At 38.6% G+C, this 27,025-nt stretch overlaps 1 protein-coding gene across 7 annotated transcripts in view; it reads left to right on the forward strand.

The window, feature by feature from the left end:
• NTRK2 (neurotrophic receptor tyrosine kinase 2) overlaps nucleotides 1-27,025 on the forward strand; it is a 203,253-nt gene that overhangs the window by 36,608 nt on the left and 139,620 nt on the right. For all 7 annotated transcript variants that reach the window (XM_065745542.1, XM_065745535.1, XM_065745536.1 and 4 more), the window contains exons 6-11: nucleotides 4,423-4,559; nucleotides 7,469-7,601; nucleotides 9,338-9,637; nucleotides 14,878-14,910; nucleotides 19,414-19,514; nucleotides 21,206-21,305. In XM_065745542.1, the coding sequence (XP_065601614.1) occupies nucleotides 4,423-4,559; nucleotides 7,469-7,601; nucleotides 9,338-9,637; nucleotides 14,878-14,910; nucleotides 19,414-19,514; nucleotides 21,206-21,305 (804 nt within the window). The remainder of the gene's footprint in view (nucleotides 1-4,422; nucleotides 4,560-7,468; nucleotides 7,602-9,337; nucleotides 9,638-14,877; nucleotides 14,911-19,413; nucleotides 19,515-21,205; nucleotides 21,306-27,025) is intronic.

The following is a 27,025-nucleotide window of genomic DNA, read 5'->3' on the forward strand; positions in this document are numbered from 1 at the left end:
TTAGAAGGAACCTCAAGAGATCATTGAGTCCAACCCCCCTGCCAAAGCAGGTTCCCTACACCAGGTTGCACAGGTAAAATTTAGGGTTGGATGTACACTTTAGGTGTACTCTTTTTGTTAATTCCCTTTGACTGTTACGTAGCCAAATGCTGTAGTAACCTTTGAAAATTTCAGCTTAAATATTTTGCTGGAAGTGATTGCTGAAGTCTCAGCTGTGTACTCTGAAGAAAGATACAAGACAGTCCTTACTGATGCTTCACTGTCCCATTTTAATGCAGCCCTGAAGCCACTGATTTGCACTAATGGTGGTCTGTAAAGGCCAAATGAGGCTTTATTCCTTCTGAAGTCTTAACATGTTAAGTAGAGACTCAGTGGACAGAAATGAGTCATTCTGCTTGCCTGTGTTGTGTCTCGTTCTGCTTGAGTGATTTGTGTTTGTCCTAACCCAAAACTACCTATTCCTTGGATAAAAGTATTACCAGTTTGAATATGAAAGCAGATTTTCTCTATGTGGTGAAATAATATAGCCATTTTGTTCCTACATAAAGTCAAAGATGTGAATTCTGGTGTGTGTGTGCGCTACCAGCTATCAAACTGAATCTTACTATTTAGAATATTCAGTAGCAAGTTCTGTTCTCCCATTTTTTGAGAGGTTGGAAAACTTTGGATAGATAATTATAAAGAAAAGGGACATGAGAATAAAAAATAGAGTGGTCTTAAAAAGACTATTGTGAAAATTCTTTTTTGTCATCCCACAACTGTACAGGAGTTCGATAAATCTGAACTTCAGAGACAAATTTTGGAACTAGTAGAAGAGAGTGCTCTTGCTTATAGCCTGGATGTTACATCTCATTGCTGGAGAAAGTTATGAATAGAAGAAACTTAGAAAAATAAATCGTTTACTACCAGGATTATTACTGATATCCAGAATTATAATAATTAATGCTATCAAAGTTTGAAAGAGATATTATGTTTCAGGCTTTGGGGCATAGGTTAATCTCTGTCTGACAGACATTGGGATGAGACTTGTGGGAAGATGATATCATGTCTACCTTGTACGGGCTCTTGAGGTACAGCCTATAAACTGTGCTGGCAATATACAAAACTAATTGACCTTGTTTGATTATTGTATTAATTACTATATACAAAGTCCTTTAAAATGTACATCCATATCAGCATAAGTGACAGTTGTCTAAAATGCTGTATTTAGCCAAATTAAGTCAGGAAGAACTGCAGCATGGTCAGATATCTTTGTAACTGTGTAGGTGTCAAAAGGGTACTGACTCTTACAAATGGTCTCACACTACACTGAGCACAAATACGGAGCATATGTGTCTGTGGAGTGCAGTGTGTTTTTGTATATGCAATCATTTGTCGGTACAGGCTTTGTGGCTTGGTCTCACTGATTGGCTGGCAGGCCCAATTCATCACCTTTTCTAGGCATGAGATCTTATTCTACTATCTGCTTTTTCCAAAAGGAGCCAACCTCTCAACTAACATGGATTTGCCTGTGTCGCAGTCTTGATGACACCTGAAGCAAGAGACAAAATGACCTTCCACTAAAGTTCACTAGTTCAAGATATCTAACAACAAAAAAAAAGTATCCCAAAGCAATTCTTTATTTCCCACCCACCTATATTGTCTGTGAAAGCTAAGATAAGGAAACACACACAACTATGTGATTATACTATACTATACTATACTATACCATACTATATGTGAGTATAGTTTCATGGAAAATATTGACAGTGGAAAACATGGACAGTGTTCAACTGTGATATATCTTAATACTTGATTAAATTTAATTCAACTAATTACTCAGAAACTTTTTAAAGAATTCTGGTATAGAAGTCTAATTCTACATTAGATCCTTCAAAAGTGACACAAGCAGAGTGATCTTGTTTGTGGTCCAGGAAGGGGGCTTTTTGGGTGATGATGCCAGGGGGACATGACTTGGAGCGACTGGAGAATTGTGCCTGTTGCTGCTGGCCGTCTCCAGGAATGGGCTATTGAGTCATCATTCCTAGAGGTGTTCAAGAAATGTTTAGATGTTGTACTGAGGGACATGGTTTAGTGGGGAAATATTGGTGATACGTCAGCTGTTGGACTGGATGATTTCAGAGGTCTTTTCCAACCTTGTTGATTCTGTGGTTCTATGCTACAATATAATTAATATAACTGTTAACATTTTTTACTGTGATGTTTTCTGTAAGATCTCACAACTGGTTTTTAATATGATTTTAAGACTCTACAGAATAAAAGGTACTGTTATTTTATACCATTCTGACAGGTTATGATCTAAGCATGATGTAGATATTTTATTCAGGGATATAACACCAGCATGGCACATGCAGACTTTCACAAGTGAACAGAACTTGATCTAATTCTTAGTGGGAACCTGAACAAGTACCAGAGGTAATTTCTATTGTCTGTCCTCTAAGTAAACACACATTAGGAAGAGGTTGTTTCAGAATTTAACTGTTACTGAAGAGTTCTGAGGGACCAAAGTTACTTTTTGCTTATACGAAAGTTTTCATGTAAAATCATGTGCTAGTAGTAACCATGTAGCAGTGTGAAATATCAGCCTATCAGATATGCTTTGTCCCTGGTAATGAAAGAAGGGGGCCTGCCAGTATTCATACTTTCAGGTCTGGCAAATGGAATGTTTTTCAAAGTAGTGTGGAGGAATAACTTTTATGTGGTACATGATCTCATTATTTCTCTCCTTGTTCCTTAACCAGCATAATTAATATCCATATGTTCCCTAAGATTAGTTTTATTTCCTGCCGTACTAGTTGACAGACACTGCTGAGATTTGAATTCACAGCAGGCAAAAGCAGATGGCTACCTTTGCTAACAGATTACTGCATCAAGGCGTACAGACTGCTCAGCTTTGTCTCAGTAAACTTCAACATATGATTTGTAAAGTGAACATAACAGAAGAAATTTATGACACTTATAACAAGATTCATATTACTGCTTAAAGAAGTGGAATTGTCTAAGCAGTTATGGTACACTTGTGCTGATCTTATTAGTCAAGAAAACTGCTTGGAAAATGATTAGTCTTCTCTTTGCTGTTAATTCCCTCATTTCATTTTTAATGAACTAATTAAACCTGAGATTTCCAGTATGTGTAAATTCTACTGAAGTTTAAGCAAACATATTAAAACGTTACAGTTCACACTACTAAGATGATTAATTGCTTGTTTGGGACTTTCTACAAATGTAAAGCAGTCCCTCTTTGAACTTTTACACCTGCGTCTGCGATGAAACTACAACACTCTAATTTAAAAAGGAAGAAAGGAAAATAAAACAAAAGAGAACCATGGTTTTGAGAAAAGTAGTTGCAAGATCATGCATGCACATCTAGAATGGCAAATAAGTTAGGTTATTTGAGATCATAAACTCTGGCTAAAACTTGCCTGGAACAACTGATGGATGATGCCTCATAAATGAGGGCTAGGCTTCAGACAGTGTGTAGCAGCTCCATGGAAAGGCACAGAATGACCTAAGAAAGATCTGATGTTTCTAGCATGCTGAATGATTATTTGCCTTGTAAAGAAATGTGTGACAAGTGAGTTCCAGTGAGCTAGAAGTCAATCCTGTGTGCTAGAATGCCAGGTACTGCTGGCATTATTTTTGGAGATGGTCGATCTATAATTCCTTATGTATTTGCATATGCTCATTATGTATTTATTCTTCTGGAAGTTCCCATTTCTGTGTGTGGTGAAGATGGAGGTGTGACGTGGTTTATAGCTATGAGATGTAGGGGAAGTCCTGGATCTTGGAAAGTTTGGGCTGGTACCATCATAATGCTTTTCTGCTTTCCTGTGGGCAGCAGCTAAGTCTGCTGCAGTGCTTTGGACAGCAGCTCTGTACAATAGCCAACCTGCACTTCTGACCTTTCTCTCCTCCAGTTTGATCTGTTTAGTGCTTTGTTTCCCTCACTTTGTACTTGAGTCTTGCTGAGCTCTCTGTGAACTTTGTATGAGAGGGAAGGCTGTAATCTCTTGTGTGATACTGGGGACTGGGGGGCTTTGAAACTGTTACAGAGAGATAGTTTAAATTTCTGTTTTTAACAAATGAGAGGGAAAATTGTTATTTTAAAGTTAAGAAGTGAAGGCAAATTCTATTTGCCTACCTGAAGCGTTTTCCTTTATAATTAGCTGAATGATTTTCCAAATGCAGTAATGTTTTCTTAGGATGCAAAGTGGAGACAGAGCAGCAAAATGTTACGTAGCAGTTTAAAGATTGTAGTTATATGTTTGTACTCCCTGAGTAAATGGCAGTTGACCACAGTTAATATGTAATTTAGTGGGGTGTTTTTGCCTGCACTCACACAGTTTCTATATAACTGAGCAGTGTCTATTTCTGTAAAATGCAAATGCATGTGTTTTTGTGTTTTTTTTTTTTCTGTCACAGACTTACCCTCAGCAAACTTAAGCAATTACAACATCACTGTGGTGGAAGGAAAGAGCATCACACTGTATTGTGATACAACTGGAGGGCCACCCCCTAATGTGTCCTGGGTGCTCACTAATCTTGTTTCAAACCACGAGGTAAGTTTCATATTCAAAGAGTTGACAATTCAGAGAGACGAGATAGCTGCTTGTGGATGGAATGAAGGTTCATGTCCAGCTTTAGTTAACTTCTTATCAAAAAGATGAAGATTAATGTTGGGGTAACATTTATTTTCCAGTTACTTGCAACCCAGGCTAACTGCTGCAGTGGTTCTGGAAAATGTCAGACATTTGCTTCTTGAGATCTGTAAATGAGAGTACTGTAATTTCTTGGATGTTATGCAGTGAATAAGGATACTGAAACAAAAATACTTTCTCAGTATCACAGGTACCTACACAGAGAGAATAAATCTTACATATCCTAGTCATGAAAAAGTCTTTGGGTTGCTGATTGTATTGTATTTTCAAGCAAAAACTTTGGTGACCATAGTAACTATTGATTTGACAGTTTTGATTGGCAGTATTATTTTGTGTTTTGTTTCATTTTCCTTCAACAAAACAAAGCAACAATGAAGTTTTTGAAGTCAAGGTGGCTTAAAGGTAACTAAAAAGTTACTAAAAAACAGGGATTTTCTTATGAAGCATGAAGACATTCCCTCAACAAAGCTATCTAGGCAGTGGGAATTTTGTTTTCTAAGATCTTTTTGTTCTGTGTCATTGCTTTGGACTGTGTGTGCAGTGGAGACAGTTTGTTCTGATGGAGGTGCTGATGAGGAGCAGTGATTTCCACATACAGCTGACGCCTTAAATTGCAATATTTTTCATGGTGTAAGGCCTTCTATTATACTTTTATGGCATTGGCTTCCCAGTGTTTATGAGTATGAAGTGTTCATGAGACTGCCTGAAGCTTTTGGGTCTGTACAAAGTGTGAAATGTATACTTCTAAACCTGTTTCTGTAGTATGGAAGAGACAGGACCTCTGGGACCTCTTAATATTTGCACTTTCTGCTTTGAGGTCATTATATTGTGTCTGCACAGAGTTTGACCAGTGTGTCTTTCAGCTTTTGCAAGTAAGAATTCTGCAGAGCTCCAGTTTTATTTTTAATTTTTCCTCTAATCTGTTAAAGAATCCAAAGGACCAGTCATCGTAAAGAACAAGAAATTAGAACTGTTTGGGGAACCAGTGCCAAGCTGTGCTTTTTCTTTTTCTTCATCTATTTTTCTTTTTTTAGTTATGAGCCAAAACAAATGTGGGATGCTGTTCAAGAAGTGAGATCACTTCATTTTTTAACCCTCCTATCTTTGAAATGCTGTGTTCAGTTTGCTTCAAGGTTTCCAAAAATACTCTGTCCTGGCATAACTTTATGTGTGAGATTGAAAAGGGGCTCATAACATAGGCTAGCTGCAACTTTAGCTGTGGAGCACAGTAGTCTTTTCAGTAGCAAAAGAATGAGTTCCTTTTAAACCTCATTTCCCATTTACAACTATCCTTCCCTTTTCTGAGAGTGTTGTTTTTGTTTCATTCCTCTCACATTCATATCTGTGTTTCTGCCTCCCTTTTCTTCACCTCCCATGCTGTTTTTGCCTGCTTTTTCTCTCTTTTTTACAGACAGGAATGTTAACAAAAGTTAGAACTGTACCTTATTCCTCCATAGTTACCCACACACAGTTTTTATGCTGTTTTTTTTTTTTTGCTACAGATTTCAGCCATGCGTCTGTGTTTGGATTCCTGACTCTGAATTCTCCTTTTAGCACTGCTCATCTCTGAGTGCTGCACATGGAGAAATGTGCAGTGGGCTGTTGGCTTTTCCACTCTGCCTCCCAAGTGTCATGCTGATATTAGTGGGGTGTTCTAGCTCATACAGGGTTAAGGTGTCATACTGAGGTTCAAAGTTCTAGTTTTCCATGCAGCGTTCTTCCTGTTTGTCTCCATTGACTGCTGCTGAAAGTCATTGCATTTATAGCTGCATTATCTGTTTGTGGAGCACTGAAGTTATATGTACACCAAGAAAAGTACCTCAAAAGGAGTTTTTGAAAAGAATACCTGTTATTGGTTATTCTCTAAATGTATTTTGATTCTTTTCATTTATAAGAAAGTAGTTTTGCATTTTATGAAAAATTCAAGTGTGGAAATAGTAATTGTTTGGAGATCCTGAGAATGACCTGGTTTAAGAAAATAACTGTCTTTGACAACTAGTTTTGCTAGCTACTATTTTTTTTTTATAATACAGTCCTATTCACTTTGTGAAGTATAGCATAGCTGCATATTTAATATGGCATTTAGGCTATAAATGTGCAGTGAACTTTCTAAGAATCATGAGTTCTCTAATAATCAAGAGTTCTAAGAATTATACTTCTTTCTTTAATTAGCCTTAGTATGTAAACACATAAAACAGTACTTGCACAGTAGCTTAAGTGTTAGAAAGGATATAATTTCTCATAAATTGTTTTAGGAGAGGTATAAGCTGTTAAGAGAAATTTGACAAGGGAAGGGATGAAGGAAAAGACGCACCATGGTTCACTAGAGCTAAGAATGCTGCAGTGGAAGAAATGTCAGAGTGCAAGGAGACTTAAGAAAGAGCAAGGCAGGGATAGAGCAGGATTCAGGGGGAAGAAAAAATTCAAGGGAAGAGATAGAGCATAGAAATCGGTCATGAAGTGGAAGAGGGGGACGAGAAAGGCAGTGAGTGAAGAGGAAAACCTTTGCCTAGAGGGCTAGGAGTGCTTGGAAAAGTTAAAAACTGACAGGGACAAGATGGATAAATGGATGAATGCAGTGTTTGCAGCAGGACTGCACTTTTCGAATTTCAGCCACTGATAGGAATTTGTTCTGTCTTTTATGTCTGCTGGATAGGATGCCAAAGTAGCATTTTGTTTAATTACAGATTGATAGAACTAATGAGAAAAGAAAGCAAAAATGCTTTTGAATTGTGGGTAGTGATTCCTTGCCTTTCCTTTGTTTCTTTAGTCTGCGATTGACACATGCATGTTTTTCTGATCATTTGTAGAGTGACACAAGTAAGAATCCTGCCTCGTTAACCATAAAGAATGTTTCATCCATGGACAGCGGACTGTGGATTTCATGTGTGGCGGAGAACATTGTGGGAGAGGACCAAGCCTCTGCTGAGCTAACGGTTTTCTGTACGTACCCAGGCCTCCATGTAGCTCCTGAGGCCAAACCACATTAGCAACAGCTCTTCTGGGTATAGATATAGATACTTATTTGTCAGGGATAAGAAGGGGATAAGGAGCATGTGATATGGAGAAACTGGCTACGTAGATCTAAGGTCCCAGCCTGAATTCATTTTGTGTGAACTAGACAGCACTTTTTTCACAAGTTGCAGCCCTCTGTTTAATTGAAGATGGTAACAGAACTCCTTGTAGATGGCACACTTTGCTCAGCATGTGTTCATGACAGAGAAAACTAGAAAAATCACTATAGATCTACTTCAAATGGCTTGTAGGTTGAAATTGGATAGGTAATAGCTATGGGAAAGAGCATAAACTAGAAATGTTTCAACAGTGTAAATGAGATTCTGAGTGTGCCCAGGTGGCCAAGAAGGCCAACAGCATCCTGGCCTGTATTAGAAATAGTGTAGCCAGCAGGAGCAGGGAGGTGATCATCCCCCTGTACTCAGCTCTGGTACGGCCGCACCTCGAGTCCTGTGTTCAGTTTTGGGCCCCTCCCTACAAGAAGGACATTGAGGCCCTGGAGCGTGTTCAGAGAAAGGCAACGAAACTGGTGAGGGGTCTGGAGCACAAGTCTTATGAGGAGCGGCTGAGGGAGCTGGGATTGTTTAGTCTGGAGAAGAGGAGGCTCAGAGGAGACCTTATTGCACTCTACCACTTCCTGAAGGGGGGTTGTGGTGAGGAGGGGGTGGGCCTCTTCTCCCTGATAAATAACAACAGGACGAGAGGGAATGGCCACAAGTTGTGCCGGGGAAGATTTAGATTAGACCTGAGGAAACATTTTTTCTCTGAAAGAGTGGTCAGGCACTGGAATGGCCTGCCTAGGGAGGTGGTTGAGGCACCATCCCTAGCGCTGTTCAAGAAGCGTTTAGATGAGGTGCTAAGGGATTTGATTTAGTAGTTCAGTGGGTAGGGATGGTGATAGGAGGATGGTTGGACTAGATGATCTTGTAGGTCCTTTCCAACATAATGAACCTATGAACCTATGAGTGATAAAAAGGAATGTAACTAGATGAAATTGGATGCAGTTAAGAATAAATATCAAGGAAAATTTCCCAATAGTGAAATAAAGAGCAATGTATTAGAATAGTCTCCTGAGGGAAACGGAACAGGTTTGTAAACTTGAGACATTTAGCAGGTTTGAATAAAGAACAAGAAAATGTGTAGTAGAAAGTGGTCATTCCCTGACAGAATAATCCAGGGAATTAAGTCATCTGTACTGGCTTTGATTCAGTGAGGAAAATCATCCGAAAGTTTGGATTCCTGGCAGAGAATATTTCCAGTACTGCTAACTTTGGGCCAACTGTTACATATTTTCAGTGCTGTTCTGTTCTTTCAGTACTGCTCTGCTCCATGTTCTTCCACAGAGTAAAGCTAAAATTGCTCTTTTCTCCTCCAGTAACTGAATTTCCCACACCTGGCAGGTATGTGATATAACTGGCATTCTGTCTTTAGAGAAAGCAGTTGGTTTTTCTTTTATGGAGAATGGCTTCATTTCAGTTGTAAGCATAGTAACCTACACAGAGCTGATGAGCTTCCTATTTGAGTGTGCTGCAAATAGGTATAATTCCTGCAAGTAACTGACTGTGATACTTATGAATGAAAAATACCTCCCAAATGACTTGAGGGAGTGGGGAAAAGACATGTTCCAGATATTCTGATGTTCTTCACTCTTTCTTCCAATATAGTTGCACCAAATATCACATTTATTGAATCTCCAACCCCGGACCACCACTGGTGCATTCCATTCACTGTGAAAGGGAACCCTAAGCCCACATTGCAGTGGTTCTATGAAGGAGCTATACTGAATGAGTCTGAATACATCTGTACTAAAATACATGTTATCAATCAAAGTGAATACCATGGCTGCCTTCAGCTGGACAACCCTACCCACCTGAATAATGGTGCTTATACCTTACTGGCAAAGAATGAGTATGGAGAGGATGAAAAGCGGGTTGATGCGCATTTCATGTCAGTTCCTGGAGATGGTGAGTATGATTTCTTTTAATGTTAGCCATGGCAAATTAATGAGAATGTGCTTTTGGTGAGGGTTTTCTATAGGTGAATGTCTTTAAAATCCATTGTAAAATAATGCTTTTCTTTAACGGTGGAGGTTGTGCTACTGCTCTCTAAATTCTTCCTTTGGGTAACCTCAGTGCCAACTGAGGCTTGAGAAAGGTAGCTGGTTCTCAGGTGTTTTCTCAAGCCTCAGTTCTGACCCTGAAAAGCACTGAGTGCCAGTTCTGACACTCTAAAAGTGTTCTACACTGTTTTTGAATGCAGCCAGGCAGCGTATCCAAGGTCACAGGGGGATGCCCATGTAGCACCTAGTGTCTTGTGGTAAAATCAGTATTGCAGTCCAGTGAGTTGATAATAACAGATTGTTTAGGACACCAGAGGGAGCTGGAGAGAAAACAAATTACCCGAGGTAGAATGGTGGAAATTTCAGGTCTCCACAGGCATTTAGGTGTCAAATTCTCATTCATTTTAGCTGAGGTTGGAAACGTACATGCATATATGAATATCTATGTTCAGAATGGTTTATGTTAATTATGTGCATCTTCTGCTCCAGAGGCTTTGCTTCAGCTCTCCTGAGCGGCACATTATCAAGCTCAAGGTGGACTAACTCACTGAACTGCAGGGACTGCTGCCAGTGATCGATGCTGTGTGGTGTGATATTTCCTCACATCTTCAAAACCATATGTGAATTGACTGTAAGAGAATGAAGACATACAGGCAAATTTATTATTCTATGTGTGAGAACCTCTGAGTGGACAGTGCACAGCAGGAGTGGAAATGCAGGCATGTTTTAGTGCACATAATTACACAGTCATATCTAAAAACATGAGCATGTGTGTAGCTTTTGCTTTTTAATCTCAGAATATAAAAATTCTTATTTTCTGAAACAGCGATGTGCAGTGCCAATGTTATCTGACAGAAAAAAAATGTGAATATTTAAATTCCCTCTCCTGCAGTGCAGGCAGGCTAGAGACAGTAAAAATATGGTCTGTACTTAGTCTTTAACAGCTCAATCTGCTACAGGGTAAGACGTAGCAGGTCCTTCCCTTTCCCACCCTTAGAAAGAAAGGGTGAAGAGCTGATACTGACAGGCTCTATTTACTTCTGCTGTCCTTAGCAGTCCTCTCTCCTCTCTTCTCTGCAGTTCTTCCTTAAATAGACTCATTAGAAGAACATGCCATAATTCCAGCTACTGGCATTTTCTGATACTGCGCTGTAACAGCCCAGTAACACAGTTCACCTTGTCCATATTCTCCATGCAACAGAAGCTCTGTCACACTCTGACTATTTAATATGAACCTGGCTTCATTTTCTTAACAGAATAACAGTTCCTCTAATACACATAATAATTTATCTTTTTTTTGGTCTTTGATCCATATCTCTCTTACTGTTCTGTTTTGCCTTTATGCTTCTTCCATGTACAATGAAGATTTCCCAGCCTTTAAAATCACTAAATAGAGCAGGAGACATCCTCCCAATTAGAAATATAGTGTTATGATTTTCTCCATTGTTTTTAATACTCATAGGGAATTAAGGTCTCCAAGATAATCTGTGTTGTGTTTTTTATTATTTCCAAGCCCTGTGATGGATTAAGCTTTACAAAAACAGCATGGAGGAAACTAGACTGCTTACCGACAGGACATACCTGCATTAGAAATCAGTTCATGCATGCTGGATTGCTCCAAACCAGTCTTAAAAATTAACAACAGAGGAAGTTGCTTATCTAGTTAGCCTCCCCAGTATTGTTCTTATTAGGGGAGATTTTTTTCTACAAGAATAATGACAGTGAGCTTTCGAATATTTCATAACATTGTTGTCTCCACTACTGAAGCTGGCATAAAAACAAATGTTAAAAAAAACAGAATCCTTCATGCATAATATTATCATTATTTTTTACTATTACTATTTAAAGCTCTGTCAGTATTTTTCTAAACCCTTAAAATATTTTTTCAGTGCTGTCGTTACTGTGTAGTTTCTTCTTTTGGCCAACATACTGTACAATGAAGCATGAAGATTAAGGCCCACACCCTGGTATTATGTTCATTTCCATGCCCTCATGACTGAGTTAAATACCAGCCCTGATGTTTCATGGGGTGGGGCATCCTCACAGAGCTTTGAACTGATTTTCTGGTTATTAACATCACTTACAGGCAAATGCACTGCAGGTAAAAATAAATAAATAAAACCCCTCACCAATAAGCTGTACATCTACCTAAAATAAATATAACTAAGTGTGAAGTGTATTCCTAGCTTCTATAATGTACATAAAGGAGAGGGAAGCAAATACCATTGTGAGATTTAAATTGCTTTTATGCTGTTACATCTAATACTGTAAATTAAAATTTTGCTTTTGATGCTAATGTCTGGAAGAAGAAATTTCAGGCTTGGATAGCTATATTTTTAACTAATTTTAATCTGCTAAAAATCTTGAAATCCAGTATAGCTGTTCTTGCTGAGGATAACTTGCTTATTTGAGAGAACATTATGGCAAACAGTAGGCTGGAAATGTTCATGTTTTATTCTGAGAGCTGTTCCCAAAGTTGATTCAAAACATCTAATGAGTGCTGGAGAGATTTTTACTAATAATAATTATTTTTAAGAAAGCTTATTCATCTACCAACCTTATACTATAAAATTCAGCTGAAGGAATTCAAGTCACGTAATATCTTGTCAAAGTAAAAGAATATGTTAAATATGCCTTAGAAGTAGCATCTTGCCTGTGTGGCATAACAACAACGGTCTGTTTCACAGAAGTATGCTTTTGGATTGAGTCTTTTGCTGCTGCTTTATTTTGAAAATGTCAAATTCACAAAGAAGCAAGCAAACAAAGTGCAGTTGATGTACTTTATAAAGATGAGTGAATAGCATAAATCTGTAATACTTTATTTACAACAACCTGTTCTAACAGAGACCAACACAACTATGCTGTTCATTATTTGCCTTAAAAATAATTAATTGCATGTACCTATGCAAAATTACCGTGAAGTTTAATGTTAAAGTAGCTTCAAATAATGTTTTGGTGATTGAGAAAATGTGTTTTTATGTCGGCAATACAAAAGAGAAACTTGGGTTTGGTCCAGCATCTTGATTTCTGCAACTTTATTTGAAGTATTTAATTATATAAAAGATATTGAATGGACTGAATGTCTTCCCAGCTTAAATGCTCCTGGCAGGAATTAAGGGTTAAACTAGTCTGATGGCTTCAGCCCCATTCCAGTAAATACTAACAAAAATATTTCCATATAACTCAGGAAATAAAGGCCTGGGAGTTTTGTCCTTGTTGTTATTTTTTCTTCAGATTACAGAAGTAAATTAGGAATACCATCTTTCATCAGATGTTTTACAGTGGAAAAAGTGAATCCGTGAGCTTTGGAAGAAAAACCGTGGTCAGAAGTTGCTGAGGACAGACAGTAGTACCGGCTGTTTTCACTTGTTACTTATTTCTGCTTATTTTCATGGCAGTTCTCATGATGTCAAAGATATATCTCTGGATACTAAAAGGGCAGCTTTGAAAGTAATGCCTCCTGTTTTATTATATTGGTCCACAATGTCAAAAATGGATATTGCTGGTATGTCAGTAGAGGTTGAACTTTCCCACCAATATTCCCTAACATTTTGTTGTCGTGCATTGAATGGCAGCGGAGGGGCAGTCTGACAGAATGATGTCTGACAAAGAAGCACATATGAAGCAAAGATGTGTCACTGAATTTCTCTATGAGGAAAAAAATGACACCCATTGACATTCATTGATGCTCGCTGAACGTTTGTGGAGAGCGAGCAGTGGATGTTAGCACAGTGAGGCATGGGTGCTGTGTTTCAACAGTAGCAACAGCAACAGAGGACCACCTCCACTGGCACAGATTTTGACAAGTGTGGCATGGAAACTATTGAATAGCTAATGGTGGTGACTATGTTGAAGAATAGTATTTTGTAGCTCTATCAAATAGTGTTATTGTGGTCTTTGTATGTTGTGGTTGCCATGGAAATAAATAGGTGGCATTACTTTCAGAGTGTTCTAAGCAGAATATTTTCAAATGCATTTAAAGGGAAACCTAATTATCTGCTGCCGTTCTGCTAATAGCTTGCAACTCTTTGTTATGTATTTTCAGCACAGATTCTCACAATGTGCTGACATAAACAACTGTGTTCTAGTCATACTTGACAGTGGCTTTATGCCAATGTAATGCCCCTGGTGTGGAATTACTGCAAATTATAAGAGTTATGCCGTTTGAAGTTTGATTCATCTTTAGAGGTTTTAACCATCTGCTAATTTTATTTCCAAAACAACAAAGAGTGAGTATACAGAAAAGATGATTAGAAGCGTACTACGTAATCTATGCTATAAATACTTAATAGATCAGGATGAATGGGTATGTTGAAATATAATACAAATATATTCTGAAGTGTGAATCATCTAATACAATGCTAGTTTCAGTAGGCGTTCCGTGCATTATGCTCACATATGTGCTTAGCCTTGCATATGTGTTGTAATTAGAAAAAACTAATACTGGAACTAGTAAAATTTAAAAAAGAGTAGATTAGATGTGTCCATTTGCCTCTGTAAAGGCTGGCTTCTGGAAGACCTGACTCATTTGGTACTGAGTTCTGCCTGCAGTTCAGCTGTACAGCTCTCTCCTGGGTTGCATCGTTTTACAGAGTGAATGAGATGGTGATGCTTAGGTCATTGCTAACTCTAGCCCTTACCTTGACAGCTCACAGTGCTGCATCTGTATGCCAGTTTGCTCTCATAGTGCTTATACTGCAATTTTTTTTTTGACCAGGTAAGAGCCAGTTATTGTAATTGCCATTGAAATCTGTTTCCACTTAAGGTCAGGGAGATTTTTATCACTGATTCCCAACAAGAATAATTATTGTTTCACGTATTCCAGGTATACATTGACAGCATTTTGCCCAGTTGGGAAATATTTCTGCCTTTAGCAGAGCTAATGCCCTGTGTGTTAGCTGTTTCACATGAAGCTAAGTGTTAACATCGGGGATAGATGTAAAATATTTTAATTGTAATCTTGTGAACAGGTAGCGCAATATGTTGATGTTGCTTTGTATTTGTTTAGGTACTGGTAATTGCTATTGCAAATGACATGTCAACTTTTAAAAGAAACTCTTGTTCTTCCAGCATTTGCAATATATTTACAAAGGCTTTTTCTTTCTTTTTTTTTTTTTTTTTTTTTTTTCTCTTCTCCATGTACAGGTAGTGGCCCAATTGTGGATCCAGACGTTTATGGTATATATTTGATTTTCTTTTTCTTTTCTTTTAATGATAGAAATGAAGAAACTCAAACTACTAAACGATTGAATGTCAGGCTCAGTTAAACTGAAATGGCACATATTACAATAGAATTCTAAAAGGTACTTCGTGTTGTTCATTCTTCTCCTGCTTTATATCATTTAAAATCAGTGAGGGCAATATGACATTTTACTTGTCCTGCTGCTTTTGATTCACAGTAGGAAAGGCATAAATCCACCGCTACAAATGGTTGCAATTGGTCCTGTAGAGTGACAGCTGTCTGATGTAGCTCACAGGCATGAGATTTTGTGAGGCGTTTTGCAGAGGAAAGGAAGTTCATGATTTCTCCTTATATAACTTAATTTATTTTTCAGGAATGTTTCCATACTTGTTTAGCCTCCAAAAATGTACCCCCTAAATCCCACTTAAAAATGAGGTTGGCACAAGTAAATTTTCCTGTAGGCAATTTATTTTTCTCTGCCCTCTCATTTGTACCTTCCTTTAATCTCTCTTGCATAAGCAAAGCATCAGCTCAGTGATATCTGAGTGAGTGCTGGAAGATTTGATGACATGGTGTTCACATTAGCTTTTTAGTTAGGTGAAATGTTTTAGATTGTACCTAGTGAAACTCAGCATGCATTGGAATAGAAGTTGCAAACAGAAAAAACATCCAGCTAGTTTTACATAAAGGCTGTGGTGATCTTGAAAGTCCAACCTAACTAACGTACCCAAACACCCTTTAGCTTCCAGTGGAAGCTTGATCCTGTTTGGGGTACTTCTGTTTGGATGAAATGGCCCATAACTCAAGTTTCCTTAAGCTAAATAATTCCTAAATAACATTTAAATCAGTAGTTTAATCATTAGTTTAATGGCTTTGATTCCATTCCATGCCATTAAACTTCAGCAAATGTGCAATTGAAGCATCATTTTGGCTTTTAAGTTCTCAGAAATACTAAACATTTCCCCTCCTTCTCTTTTTTGCAAAGAGTATTATTTTTTTGGAAGGGTGCATATGGTGGTGAGAGTTGGCACAGTTTCTGACTTACATACTATTACATAAGCTACATATATGAAGATTGTGATTCTGAGTTCTTTGCCAGGGTCCTAGTGCATGTGTCTGGCTCTCACTATATGAGCACTGTGCTTCAAATGACTTTGGTAGGCTCTGTTGAAATTTGTGCTCTGAGTTGTGCAAGTAAATCTGAGCCAGCAAGATCTTATCCTGATGAAAGCAGTATTCCTTATTATTTCTGGCTTTTCTCTCTGCTTTTTTGAAATAGCTGTCTTTGATCTTTGCTTCAGTGACTCAGTGCTTGCTTTGAGAAACACTTTGCAGTCTAGAGTGTTTCCCTAATTATTCCAAATTCACAAGCCCAGTTGGTAAGATTAATACATAAGGCAGTCAGGAAAGACGAGAAACACCTCTTCTTTGGAGAAGCAGGGCCTTCGTGGTGGACAGGCACCCTCTGGGATTGTCTCCCCCTGGAGACAGAGCCTTTTCCATGACTCCTGCTCAGATTGCTTGATCCCTGTGCCGATGTTTACTCACAGCTTGGATGGTGTTAAAAGGAAGGCTTATGTCCCACCCCCTCTCAGGCTGTCCCTCAGGACCTGACCTTCCATGTCCTGCACTCTCTGTGAGATGGTTTCCAAAGGCTTCCCAATAAGTGTTTTAAAAATACAGTGGAAAACAGCAGTCTGTGCCATGTTTTTGTGGGGTTCTTGTCTTGGGCCTATGGCTAGTGTGGGCCTCCTGCAAAAGGTGAAGAGGAGAGCTGTTGTAGTACTGCATGGGAAGAGGCAGTGGGAGGCAGTATTACCTGCCACGGGGTTGAGCAGAACACAGATGCCAAGCCAGCTTCCTCAGCTCCTAGCTCATGTCTCCATGCTTCTTCTCACATGGTTATGTGCGAGAGACAGTGTGCACTGTAGTACTCAGCTCCAAGAGGGCTGTGCAGAATGACTCCCTGTTGCTTACTGTGGTGATCTCATTTGTGTCCCAGCTGCTTTGCACCTTGCTTGTAGAACAGCAGCAGGATATGCCAGCTCAAGATGTGGCTTAGCTCAGTTGGCACAGTTACAAGCGACTGCATAAGGTGCTAGGCACCAGGGAATCTGGCCCTGGAGCGATACAAGTCCCAGAGAGTGTGAGTCGAGAGGCGTGACCCTGTCTCTATCAGAATGCTATGTGTCTTTCTGAATTTCATAATGAAGTGAACAAGAATTTGTTTGAGTCAGAATCGCCTGGTTTTCGCTGGGTGGCTGTTGTGTGTGTTTTCCGTGCTTGGCTCACCCATTTCAAGAGGCCTTGAAAATCTGGCAATAATTCAGATGTAAATGCTTCACACTTATACAGTGGGAAATGGTAGTGCAGCACCAGTGTACTGAAATGGCCTACATATTGTCTTGCCCATTTTAACATAAAACTGGATTCAGAGGATTCACAGGCCAGACTTGAAATGCATAGTTCTCATTAGTCCTTCAGGATATTCTTCCCTGTAACTTAGGACAAATTTCAAGATAAACAGAATTGCAAAAAGCATCAGATTTTATCATCCACGATTTACAGGTAAAATTAAGAGTGAAAAACAAACAACAAAAAAAGCAGCCCTCTTGAAAATTTGTTAATTATTTGTTACAGAAAACTACTGTAATTTCAGCCTTGGTCAAAACTATCTTAGTGAAGACATAGAACAGCTAATTGTACAGGAAGCCCAGTCTCATAAGCTGAGATGCTTGTTACAAATAGGATTCTGTCATGGTGAAGAGCCTGTATGCTGCCTACAAATGAATAAAACAGAAGTCTCCTCCTTTGCTGTGTCAAAGACTGTCAGTAAGAGGCTGGCCGGCCCAGCACTTTGTCTCAGAGGCCAGGCTGCTTGTGCAGGTGAGCCAGTTGGATAGGGCTTATGCTGCCTAGAGTTAGGAATGCTGTTTGTTTGCTTTTCATTAGTATTTTGACCTCACTGCTGAGGAAGCTGTAGACATAGATGCAGTGCTGAGTTGGAGAGTTCAAATGGTAAAGGACCAGGAAATTAAATTTTGTTTCCCATGAAAGCTCTGTAGACTTAATATGTATTTTGGCTTGAAAAAATCCTGTCCTTCGGCATGTGTGGTGTAGAGCCAGAGCAGTCTACGTGAGCTGATTAGACAACCTGACTGTACTGACTGTAGCACTGGTGACAGAGATAGCTGTGTGGGTTCCCATCCAAAAAAATGTGCAGCCTGCTGAGTGCTTTGCAGACAGAAAATGTGTTTGTGCATGCATGAAGATCAAAAAACTGGTGCAGCTTGTTGCTAGTAGTGCCAGCTGAGCTCTCCAAAATGGCCTTGGGAGCTAAAGACAAATTCTACCAGTGCGCGGCCTTCCCTTCCTCCCCATGCTAAGTACCAAGGGTTAGGGCCTCTGCGGTTAGTGAGAGCTGTGCCTCTGCATTTTGCATTTTTCATATCCACAGCTATGATTTCATCTGTAGGCTCATGGAACTGTTTTTAATCAAAATGTGCAAAGAAATACACAATTAATTGCTAATTTAAATTACAATGCTGGAGGTGCATTAGTAATAGATGTGGTTATTGCCCTTGTTTCTTTCATCTGCACACATTACAGTCATTAAATTGAAACATTATGTATATTTCCAGATGTAATCTTAAGATATATTATTTTTTTAATGTATGTATCTTTAAGTTCATATGAACAGTATTTAATTATTTTTATCTCATTGGAATAAATTTGACAGATAGTCATGGACTGTAAATATATTTGTTTCATTTTTAAATAATTATAAGTAATTGGAGCCTGTTCATTCTTTTGGTGCAATAGGTCTAGATGCATGCCTGTAGACCTTTCAGTAGAAATACTTTTATAAATCAAATTTCTTCATACTGTCTCAGGCATGTAATCCTTAAAAATTTATGTGTATGAGGGTTTGTCATGTGAGACTGTAACCACTACGCATTCAGTAGTATTTTTAAAATTATTTTTTAAACAAAGAGAAACTGCTATTTCACATTTGATAGTTACAAATGAGCTAAAAAGCCATCTACTGAGTTCACCTCAGCTAAACAAAAATCCCCAAGCTAATTTCTAAGACAGTACTACATTTGGCTGAATACAAGACTGGAGAAGTTCAGTGTAGAGGGCAGTCTTTCATTTTTAATGGGAAGTCAGAAACACATAAAAATAGCTTTATGGATGGAGTTCTTATTTAACTCTAGATTTTCCAACAGAGAGATGATGGCACAGATTGCTGTAAAGCTGCAGAGAGAACAAGCTTCTATTTTCAAGTCTGTCAGTCACAACAAATTTGTTTAAAAATGTCTGTGACAGGGGTCCCCCAAAAAGTCTAATCAGATACAATAGCAAGTATGTATTGTTTCCAGAGTCCTGAGAAGTGTTATTGACCTTACTGTGTTGCAGAGCTGAAATAATAAAGACAACTCTTTCCCCTCTGAGGTTAAGAAATAATAAAAGCAACCTTTTTTTCCCTCTTTCTTAAGAGTATGAAACCACGCCTAATGATCTTGGAGACACCACAAATAACAGTAATCAAATCACTTCTCCGGATGTTTCCAACAAAGAGAATGAAGATAGCATCACTGTAAGTATATACATTGTTTCCTGATCTCTAATCTTGGCAGACTTTCTGACTGTGCAACTGATGAAACTGTGGAGATTGTAATGGGACCCTAAGCTACTGGAAACTGGTGCGTTGTGACACAAACTTGGAAAAAAGAAAATGTTAGAGCGGTGCCCCCCACTCTGACCCTCACCCCCATTTTTGAAAGAGTGAATTACTTTCCAAGTAAAATTGCTATTTAATTTGTTTCTTCTGAGCAACTAAGTAGTTTTTAGGCCAAGACTCTGCTTCTAATTTAAGCCAAAGAAAGCAATTCTTTATTTACAAAACAGAGACATCCAAGGAAATTTAAAAATTGTTGTTTGAATACCAATCCTGAAATCGGCTTCTCCTCAGAGAAGTCATGGTTCATTGAACTTTCAGACTGTTAACTTCATCTCTAAAGTGTGATTTCATCTATTTTTTTTTTTTTAAATAAGATTGCTTGTATTTGACTTCAACACATGTAGGCTGTGTTGCTGGTCCCCACTCTTGTATCCTTGCCCCTCATGCTATCCTACTGAGCTGCTGGAGAACAGCAGCAGGTGAGCAATTAACATGGCTGCCCACAACACCTGACACTCTGCACAGTAGCAGGCAGGAGAAAGCCTGTGCACTGTGGCTCAAGGAGCCAGCTGTGATCTGGGGAGGGGCAGGAAAGGAGGGATTACAGGCTGTTGTCTCAGTGCAGCTGCTGAAGTATTGGGAGGATCTATAGCATTCTTATCTCCTCTGAAAACAGAACCAGTGAGTGGCTAAGACTGGAAGGGACCTCTGAAAACTGTCTGGTTTCCTCACCCCGAGTCTTAAACTGGGGCTGCAACAGCAGATGCAGGGCTCTGTTTTTAATATCTCCAGGAATGAAGGCTCCACAGCCACCTTGGACAATCTGTGGCATTGTTCAGCCGCTCTCACAGTGAATCACAGAATCACAGACAGGTTTGGGTTGGATTGTCTAGTTCCAACCCCCTGCTGTAGGCAGGGCCACCTCCCTCTAAGCCAGGTTGCTCAAGGCCTCATCCAGCCTGGCTTTGAATGTCTTCAGGGAGGAGGCATCCACAACCTCATTAGGGAACCTAGTCTCAGCACCCTCATAGTAAGGAATTTCTTCATAATATCTAGTCTAAATCTACTCTTTTCCAGTTTAAAACCATTTATTCTCATCCTGTCACTACATACCCTTAATAAAAAGTCCTTTATCAGCTTTCCTCTAGGCCCCCTTCAGGTACTGGAAGGCCACTATAAGATGTCTTTGGAGCCTTCTCTTCCCCAGGCTGAAAAGCCCAGTCCGCTCAGCCTGTTCTCATAGGGAATGTACTCCAGCCCTCTGATCATCTTTGTGGCCCTCCTTTGGACCTGCTTCAGCAACTCCTTGTCCTTCCTGTGCTGGGGGCTCCAGAAATTGATTGCTTTCCTATAACATGCCTCTCTGTGTCTCTATCCTACCTTGAACATAGGATATTAAAAAAGTGTTTCTCAGATGTTTCTGAATCTCTAGTCCCCATAGGATGGAAGAAACCTATACAAGTAGCAATTTTCTGTCCTTTTCTGTCTGGGTGTGTTTCCTGGTTGAAATTAATCTCTTTATGTAACTGAGATAATAAGGATGAATGTCTTTGAAGATAGTTCATGAGAGCGAAACAAATAGATCTGTTTATGTCCTCTTTTTATAGGTGTATGTTGTGGTGGGAATTGCAGCACTGGTGTGCACTGGCTTAGTAATAATGCTCATTATTCTGAAGTTTGGAAGACACTCTAAGTTTGGGATGAAAGGTAAGCAGTTTTGCTTTTTATGTCTTCTATAATAGCTGTAGATTGTACAAGCTTACACAGTAGGCTTCTGCACCAAGAGCAGCAGAGATAACCAAATCAAGGGCCATGACAATTAGTGCTTCATTCATTCATCAGGTAAGTAAGGGCAGAGACAGATGCATGTAGGAATACAGAATTTTGCATCAAGCTGTTCTGCACCTCTTTTTTTCTTACAGCAAATGTCATTTATTTCCATCCTACTGAATATCCCCATATGACACTTTCTGGAGTAAAATATTGAGTCAGTGTAGGGAAATTAAATTCATTTTGATATGACTTAGATTACAAATATTCAATGAGAATCTATGCTGTATATAAGAGTGTACTGCAAAATGTTGCTTTAGGGTAATAGATGCAAAGAAAAACAGTGGCTAAAGTAGAAGGTACATTTGCAATGCCTGCTGTCTTACAGGACTTTCTGATGGTTTTGTGAGTTTCTGTGTGTGTATTGGTAAGTGGTAGCTGGAGAGAATGGCAAGTGGTCATGACCCTCTGGGAGGGAGACATCTCAGCTCTTCCACTTACTCATTTTTTTAATTTTACAGCTTGATGGAGGTACGTGTAACAGGGGTGCACAAAGGGCTATAACTCCATTACTGTATTATTTTGCTGATCTCATCAATCATAATTTGGAGATATCAGTAGAACTGTAATCCAATTGAAAACAAACAAACAAACAAAACAAAAACAAAACAAAACAACAACAACAAAACAACAAAAACACCCCCCAAAAAGAAAGAAAGAAAAATAAAAGAAAGATGAGGATTAAATGTTTATTGACCGCATACCATAGTGATGAACTTTCGCTCTTAGGATGTGTAGTTGAAGGTCTTTGGGGAGAGGGGTTACTGGACTTCTGCTAGGCTCCTGTTTAACCACAGATTCTTCCTCTTAGCACTGCTTATGATACAGTACCACATGGATGCAAACTTTGGTGGCTCTGGCATATCCTTAGCAGTACTCCTTTCAGAGATACCTACTGTACACTTAGTGTTTCTATGTTCTGCTTAGAGGAGGTTTTCTTGGGCAGGTGAGATCTGAGCAGAGCAGAAGTGTAGACAGTACAGGGATGGTAACCTTTTCCCTCACCTCCTTCTGATGTGGTCTTTGGGTAACATTAAAAGAGAACAGTCATTGTGAAGTATTCTGAAAACAACATAAAGGCTGCAGCTCATGGACTTGGCCAAATATTATAAAAAACATCCAACAACTGAACAAATGTTCAGTGTAAATTTTATTTGTGTACAGAGCTTTCTGAATTTCAAATAGAAAACAAGTTAGAGGCAGCTGAATGAGAGCAGTGATTGGCAGTGCCTAATGTTAGCTCTTTAAAGCCAAGTGTTTATTACATTCTCCAAAATTTGCACGTGTATTTCAACACATTGGAGAAATTTGGAAGTAAACAGTACCCTGAGGGAGAATGTACAATGATTTATTTTGTATGATAAGAAATTTAATTACCTTTTTGGGAGCACTTAACATGGCAGTTGTGTTTTGGTATCTTCAAGTAGACCTTTTCTCACAAAAATAATGATTGTACATAATCAGTAAGTTTAACTTCAGTAATTCTTTTGTTGCAGTTTGTTTATGTAGATCATATTTTAGGAAGAGTACACTTTTTGGATAATGACTGTATGAAATTGTGAAGAGGCAGCAACCTCATGTGTGAAGTTAATTTTATTCTCTAGATATAACCAGTGGTGGTTACCAAGAGCAGTGATACAAATTCACATACATTCCTTCAGAAACTAATCAGAGCCATGGTATACGTGTGGCAATTGTGAAATGTCACTGTGAGCTACAAATAACTGTTAAATGTTTCATCAGAAAAGAAGGACTTTCAATTCTCTGTGACATGAACCTTGAACTCCTCCAGAGTATGCATTAATGTCTGAACTGACAAGCATGGCTCTGTCCATGACACTGCATCCTGAATACACTCTTAATTAATATAATCAGCATTACTGACTATATTAAGGCAATACTTAATGGCCTGAGATCATGATACCATATTGATGTCAGACCCAGAATAATATTACCTGCTCTGAAAAGTCATAGAGATATATTGATAATTAATACAACCTGAGGTATCTGAAAATGAATGAAATAATGCAAAGATGATATTTTTTACATTCAGTATTGATCAGTATAATGTGAAATTCTGGAAAAAAATAAAAGGATCAGATCTGTGAACTCCTTGAGTCATATGCCTTCAAATTCAGTGACAGCAAAATTATTTCTAACTTTGCAAATAGACATTGTTTCATATTTGGTGCAGTAGAAAAATGGGGAAATAAATAACAGATGCAGATTGCCTTGGAAAATATTTATTTAAAAATATTAAAATCTCATCAAATACTCTCCAAAATATGAGTGCGTATTTTGCATTCATAAAAGGCAGCACTTCATTTTTCTGTTTCTTTATGAACATGTGATACTGTCACCTCAGACACCTTATCACTAAATATCTCTCCACTCTTCCTTAGGAAGTAATTCAGAAAAAAACAACAAACTAATCACTCAGTGACTGGAGCAGTCAGACTGGCATTCAGTGGTGTTTTTAATTTGACCATATAGATGAAAAAAAGGAAAAAAATGTTCTGCTGAAGATGAGACAAAAGTGTGCAAATAGGTATCACTACTTTGTCCTGCAGAAAATGCCTTTATGTAAGGGATATAGTTTTCATCCCATTTGGGTTCATGGCAGGCATTTGCATCGTGTTGGATTCTTTGTTTTATACCTCATATTTTAACTTGTTTATCCCATCTTTTGCGTGGGCATCATCTATCCCCTGCTTGCACTGTGTCCTTGCTGAATAATTCTGCACTTACAGAGCTTGAAAATGATTGGAGCCTGTGACTAATGGTATATAGTCTCTCCAGAAAGAGATGTGGCATGACTGGCTGTCTGAACTACACTGCATAAGAGCTGGCTGTACCTGGAAGCTCTGTGTTTGCTGAGCAGCCATAGAGCCAACGTACCTCCCTTTGCCTTCTTTCTGTAACTATACTTGAGCAGAAAAAAATCTAGTTCATGTAATAAGGAACCCCCTGTTCCTGGAGGCTTCCAATCCATTGGCTGTGCTGATCAACCTTTTAACAAGATGTTTTGAAGAGCTGTGTAAAAATAACCTCTTTTTGGCTTTTCTCTTCATGTTGTCTATCTAAGATGAGAGGACATCTTGGAGTATGTTCGTTTCTGTCAATTACCTTTCCAAACTGTAGTAGCAGACAAAAAAGACAAGTAAATTGGTTCACTTCTTCACCACCAGTAACAAAAACAGAGTATTTTGTTTGTTTTTGTTCTGGATTCTGGTTGGAGTTGGGTTTCACCATATGAGGCAATTTTTCTAATACTTGTATTGCTTCTTTTCACTTGTCTTCTAGAATCTGGGGAAAAAGGTTCTGTTGACTGATTTCAGGAACAGTATTAGTTTAGGGCTGGTCTGTTATCTGTGCAAGGATGGACTTAAAATACAGTTAGTATGAAGAAAGATACTGTTCTGTGAATGGTGAGCTAGACTTCAAGATAGCATTGCAAAATTCATAAGGGTAACTGGTGACACCTAGATTTCTCTTTCTTTCATTTTTCTTTCATTTTGAGCACCTTCTTATATGCAGTCTGTTGAAAACAGCTGTGTATGAAAAGTTCCTTTTGGTTGCTTCAGCCTGGAGGTGAGGTTTTCAGGCTATTACAAGATGCTGTAGTATAAATGGTGAATGCTTTGGTGAATTTCTTAAATGTATTCATTAGGAAACACCTTGGCTTGCTTGCCTGCTGGGGGACATGAAAGTTCCTATGTTAGGAATTCACTGAAGTCTGCCAGGATGTCTCTTTATCATTTTTTGTGTATGTCTGACTCCATCTAACCAACTTATGAAACTCAAAAAAAGAACAAGGGAAACAAAGTGAAGAGGGCAGGAGCGGGCTTGTGGTCTTATGGGAGAATAAGTGGAAGAGTAATTCTGGGCCTGTTTTATTCTACTTCTTCTGTTGAAAAAATATCTGTAAATAGCAAATTTCAAAATAACCAACTTTATGTTTTGCAAATGTTAATACAGCATGGATGTAAGTATGGAGGAAACTGATATAAGTTATATCAGTGGATGAAGTATGAAACTGCATAACAAAAAGGATGAAAACATTTTTACTGATTTGAGCTGGAGTAGATTTTAATGCAGGGTGTCTATATTCAAGCAAGTGGACAATATATATGACATTTCTAGTGCTAGATGCGCTGGAAGTGGATTGCTGCAGACTGGAATGTTACTGCAACTACTTTAATGTTGTGATAGACAGAGTTTCAGTACGTTTTACCAAAGCCAGAAAGGAGGAAGAACTCACCCCTCCCTAAAGTTGCCCCTTTTCTCATAGGAACGTAACAAATAGAATCTGACAGAAGTAGAGGGAAACATATGTGTACTTAATCCCACTGGGGCTAGAGGGTTTTTTGAATGTCTGTATGAAGCTTCTGTCAGTGCTTTGAGCCTTGTGCAGCAGTGCAAAGGAAGGGAACAAACAGTCTGAAATTCCCATCATACTTAGCCTATGCTAGCTGTCTTCTCATGTCTGTAAGCTTGAGGGTCATGCTTTGGATGTTTTTCCTTCCTCGATCTCTCTCTAAACCATGTCCTAAGAGGAGCTGCTACCTGTGAATGATTTGCCCCTTTTATGATCTTTACAGGCTGTATGGCTCAGGGTACAGAAATTTGGCTTTCTTGACCAGACATCAAGAGCTTTGATTTAAAGAATAAAGCAATATTCCTTTTGTAACAAACAACCCCAAAATAGTACTTTTCCTTCAAGACCTTGCTAGCTGCTTGTTATGACTTTTGTGTGTATGTTTATGCTTGGAGTATCAGTCAGAATGCCGTGATTTTTCCCCAGTCTGATTAAAAAATGGGAGGAAGGAAACACATAGATTTTGCCTAACAAGGTCAAAACTGAATTTTACCTTACTTCTAGATAGCTTTTTCTCTCATGTGATTTCAGTATATTTTGTTCTAGCCCATGAAGCTCCTTGAAAACTTCTTACTTAAAAAAATACTAGTTATTCCAATTCAAGCACATTCATAATGATGGATTTCTTTTTCTTCTTTTGTGTATCATTTACTGTATTGCTTTGGCTTGTAGGCTTTTACTATATATTGAGCATTGGTACGGAAGACAGTGTAGGACAAGGCAAACTGAAACTCCTCTTCAGATTTTGCATATTTCTCAGCTGTCTTACAGTATTATTGTTTAAGTAAGAAGCTCAGAACAACAGTATGTAATCTTGTTATTGAATAGCATGGTCATTTTGTACTAATTGTTTGTGATAACAGCTTCTGACAGAATATCTCAATAATACTTTTGAATCTTGAACCCTCATTTACCTGAGTAATTGTATTTATGGACTTGAGGTATAACACTGTGTAGGTTAGAGTGGAATAGTTTCTTGTTCACTGTTAACAAGATAATTCGTTGAGGCTTTTGCATGTACTTTTGGATGCAAGTTTTCTGGCAGCATGAGGAATTTCTCTCTTGTCTTTCTCTCTTACATGTAAGTAGGCATGTAGCAAATGATTATTATGTTCTCTGCTTCAACACATTTTATTTCACTCCACATTGTTATGTCAAAGGTGTTGACTGCACGAGATTTCAAAGCAAATCCTGCCTCATTCAGACTGGAGTGCATTGA

The sequence above is a fragment of the Cyrtonyx montezumae genome, unplaced genomic scaffold, assembly GCF_038088225.1.
Source record: "Cyrtonyx montezumae isolate F1298 unplaced genomic scaffold, pur_monq_1.0 scaffold_36, whole genome shotgun sequence".
Taxonomy (NCBI): domain Eukaryota; kingdom Metazoa; phylum Chordata; class Aves; order Galliformes; family Odontophoridae; genus Cyrtonyx; species Cyrtonyx montezumae.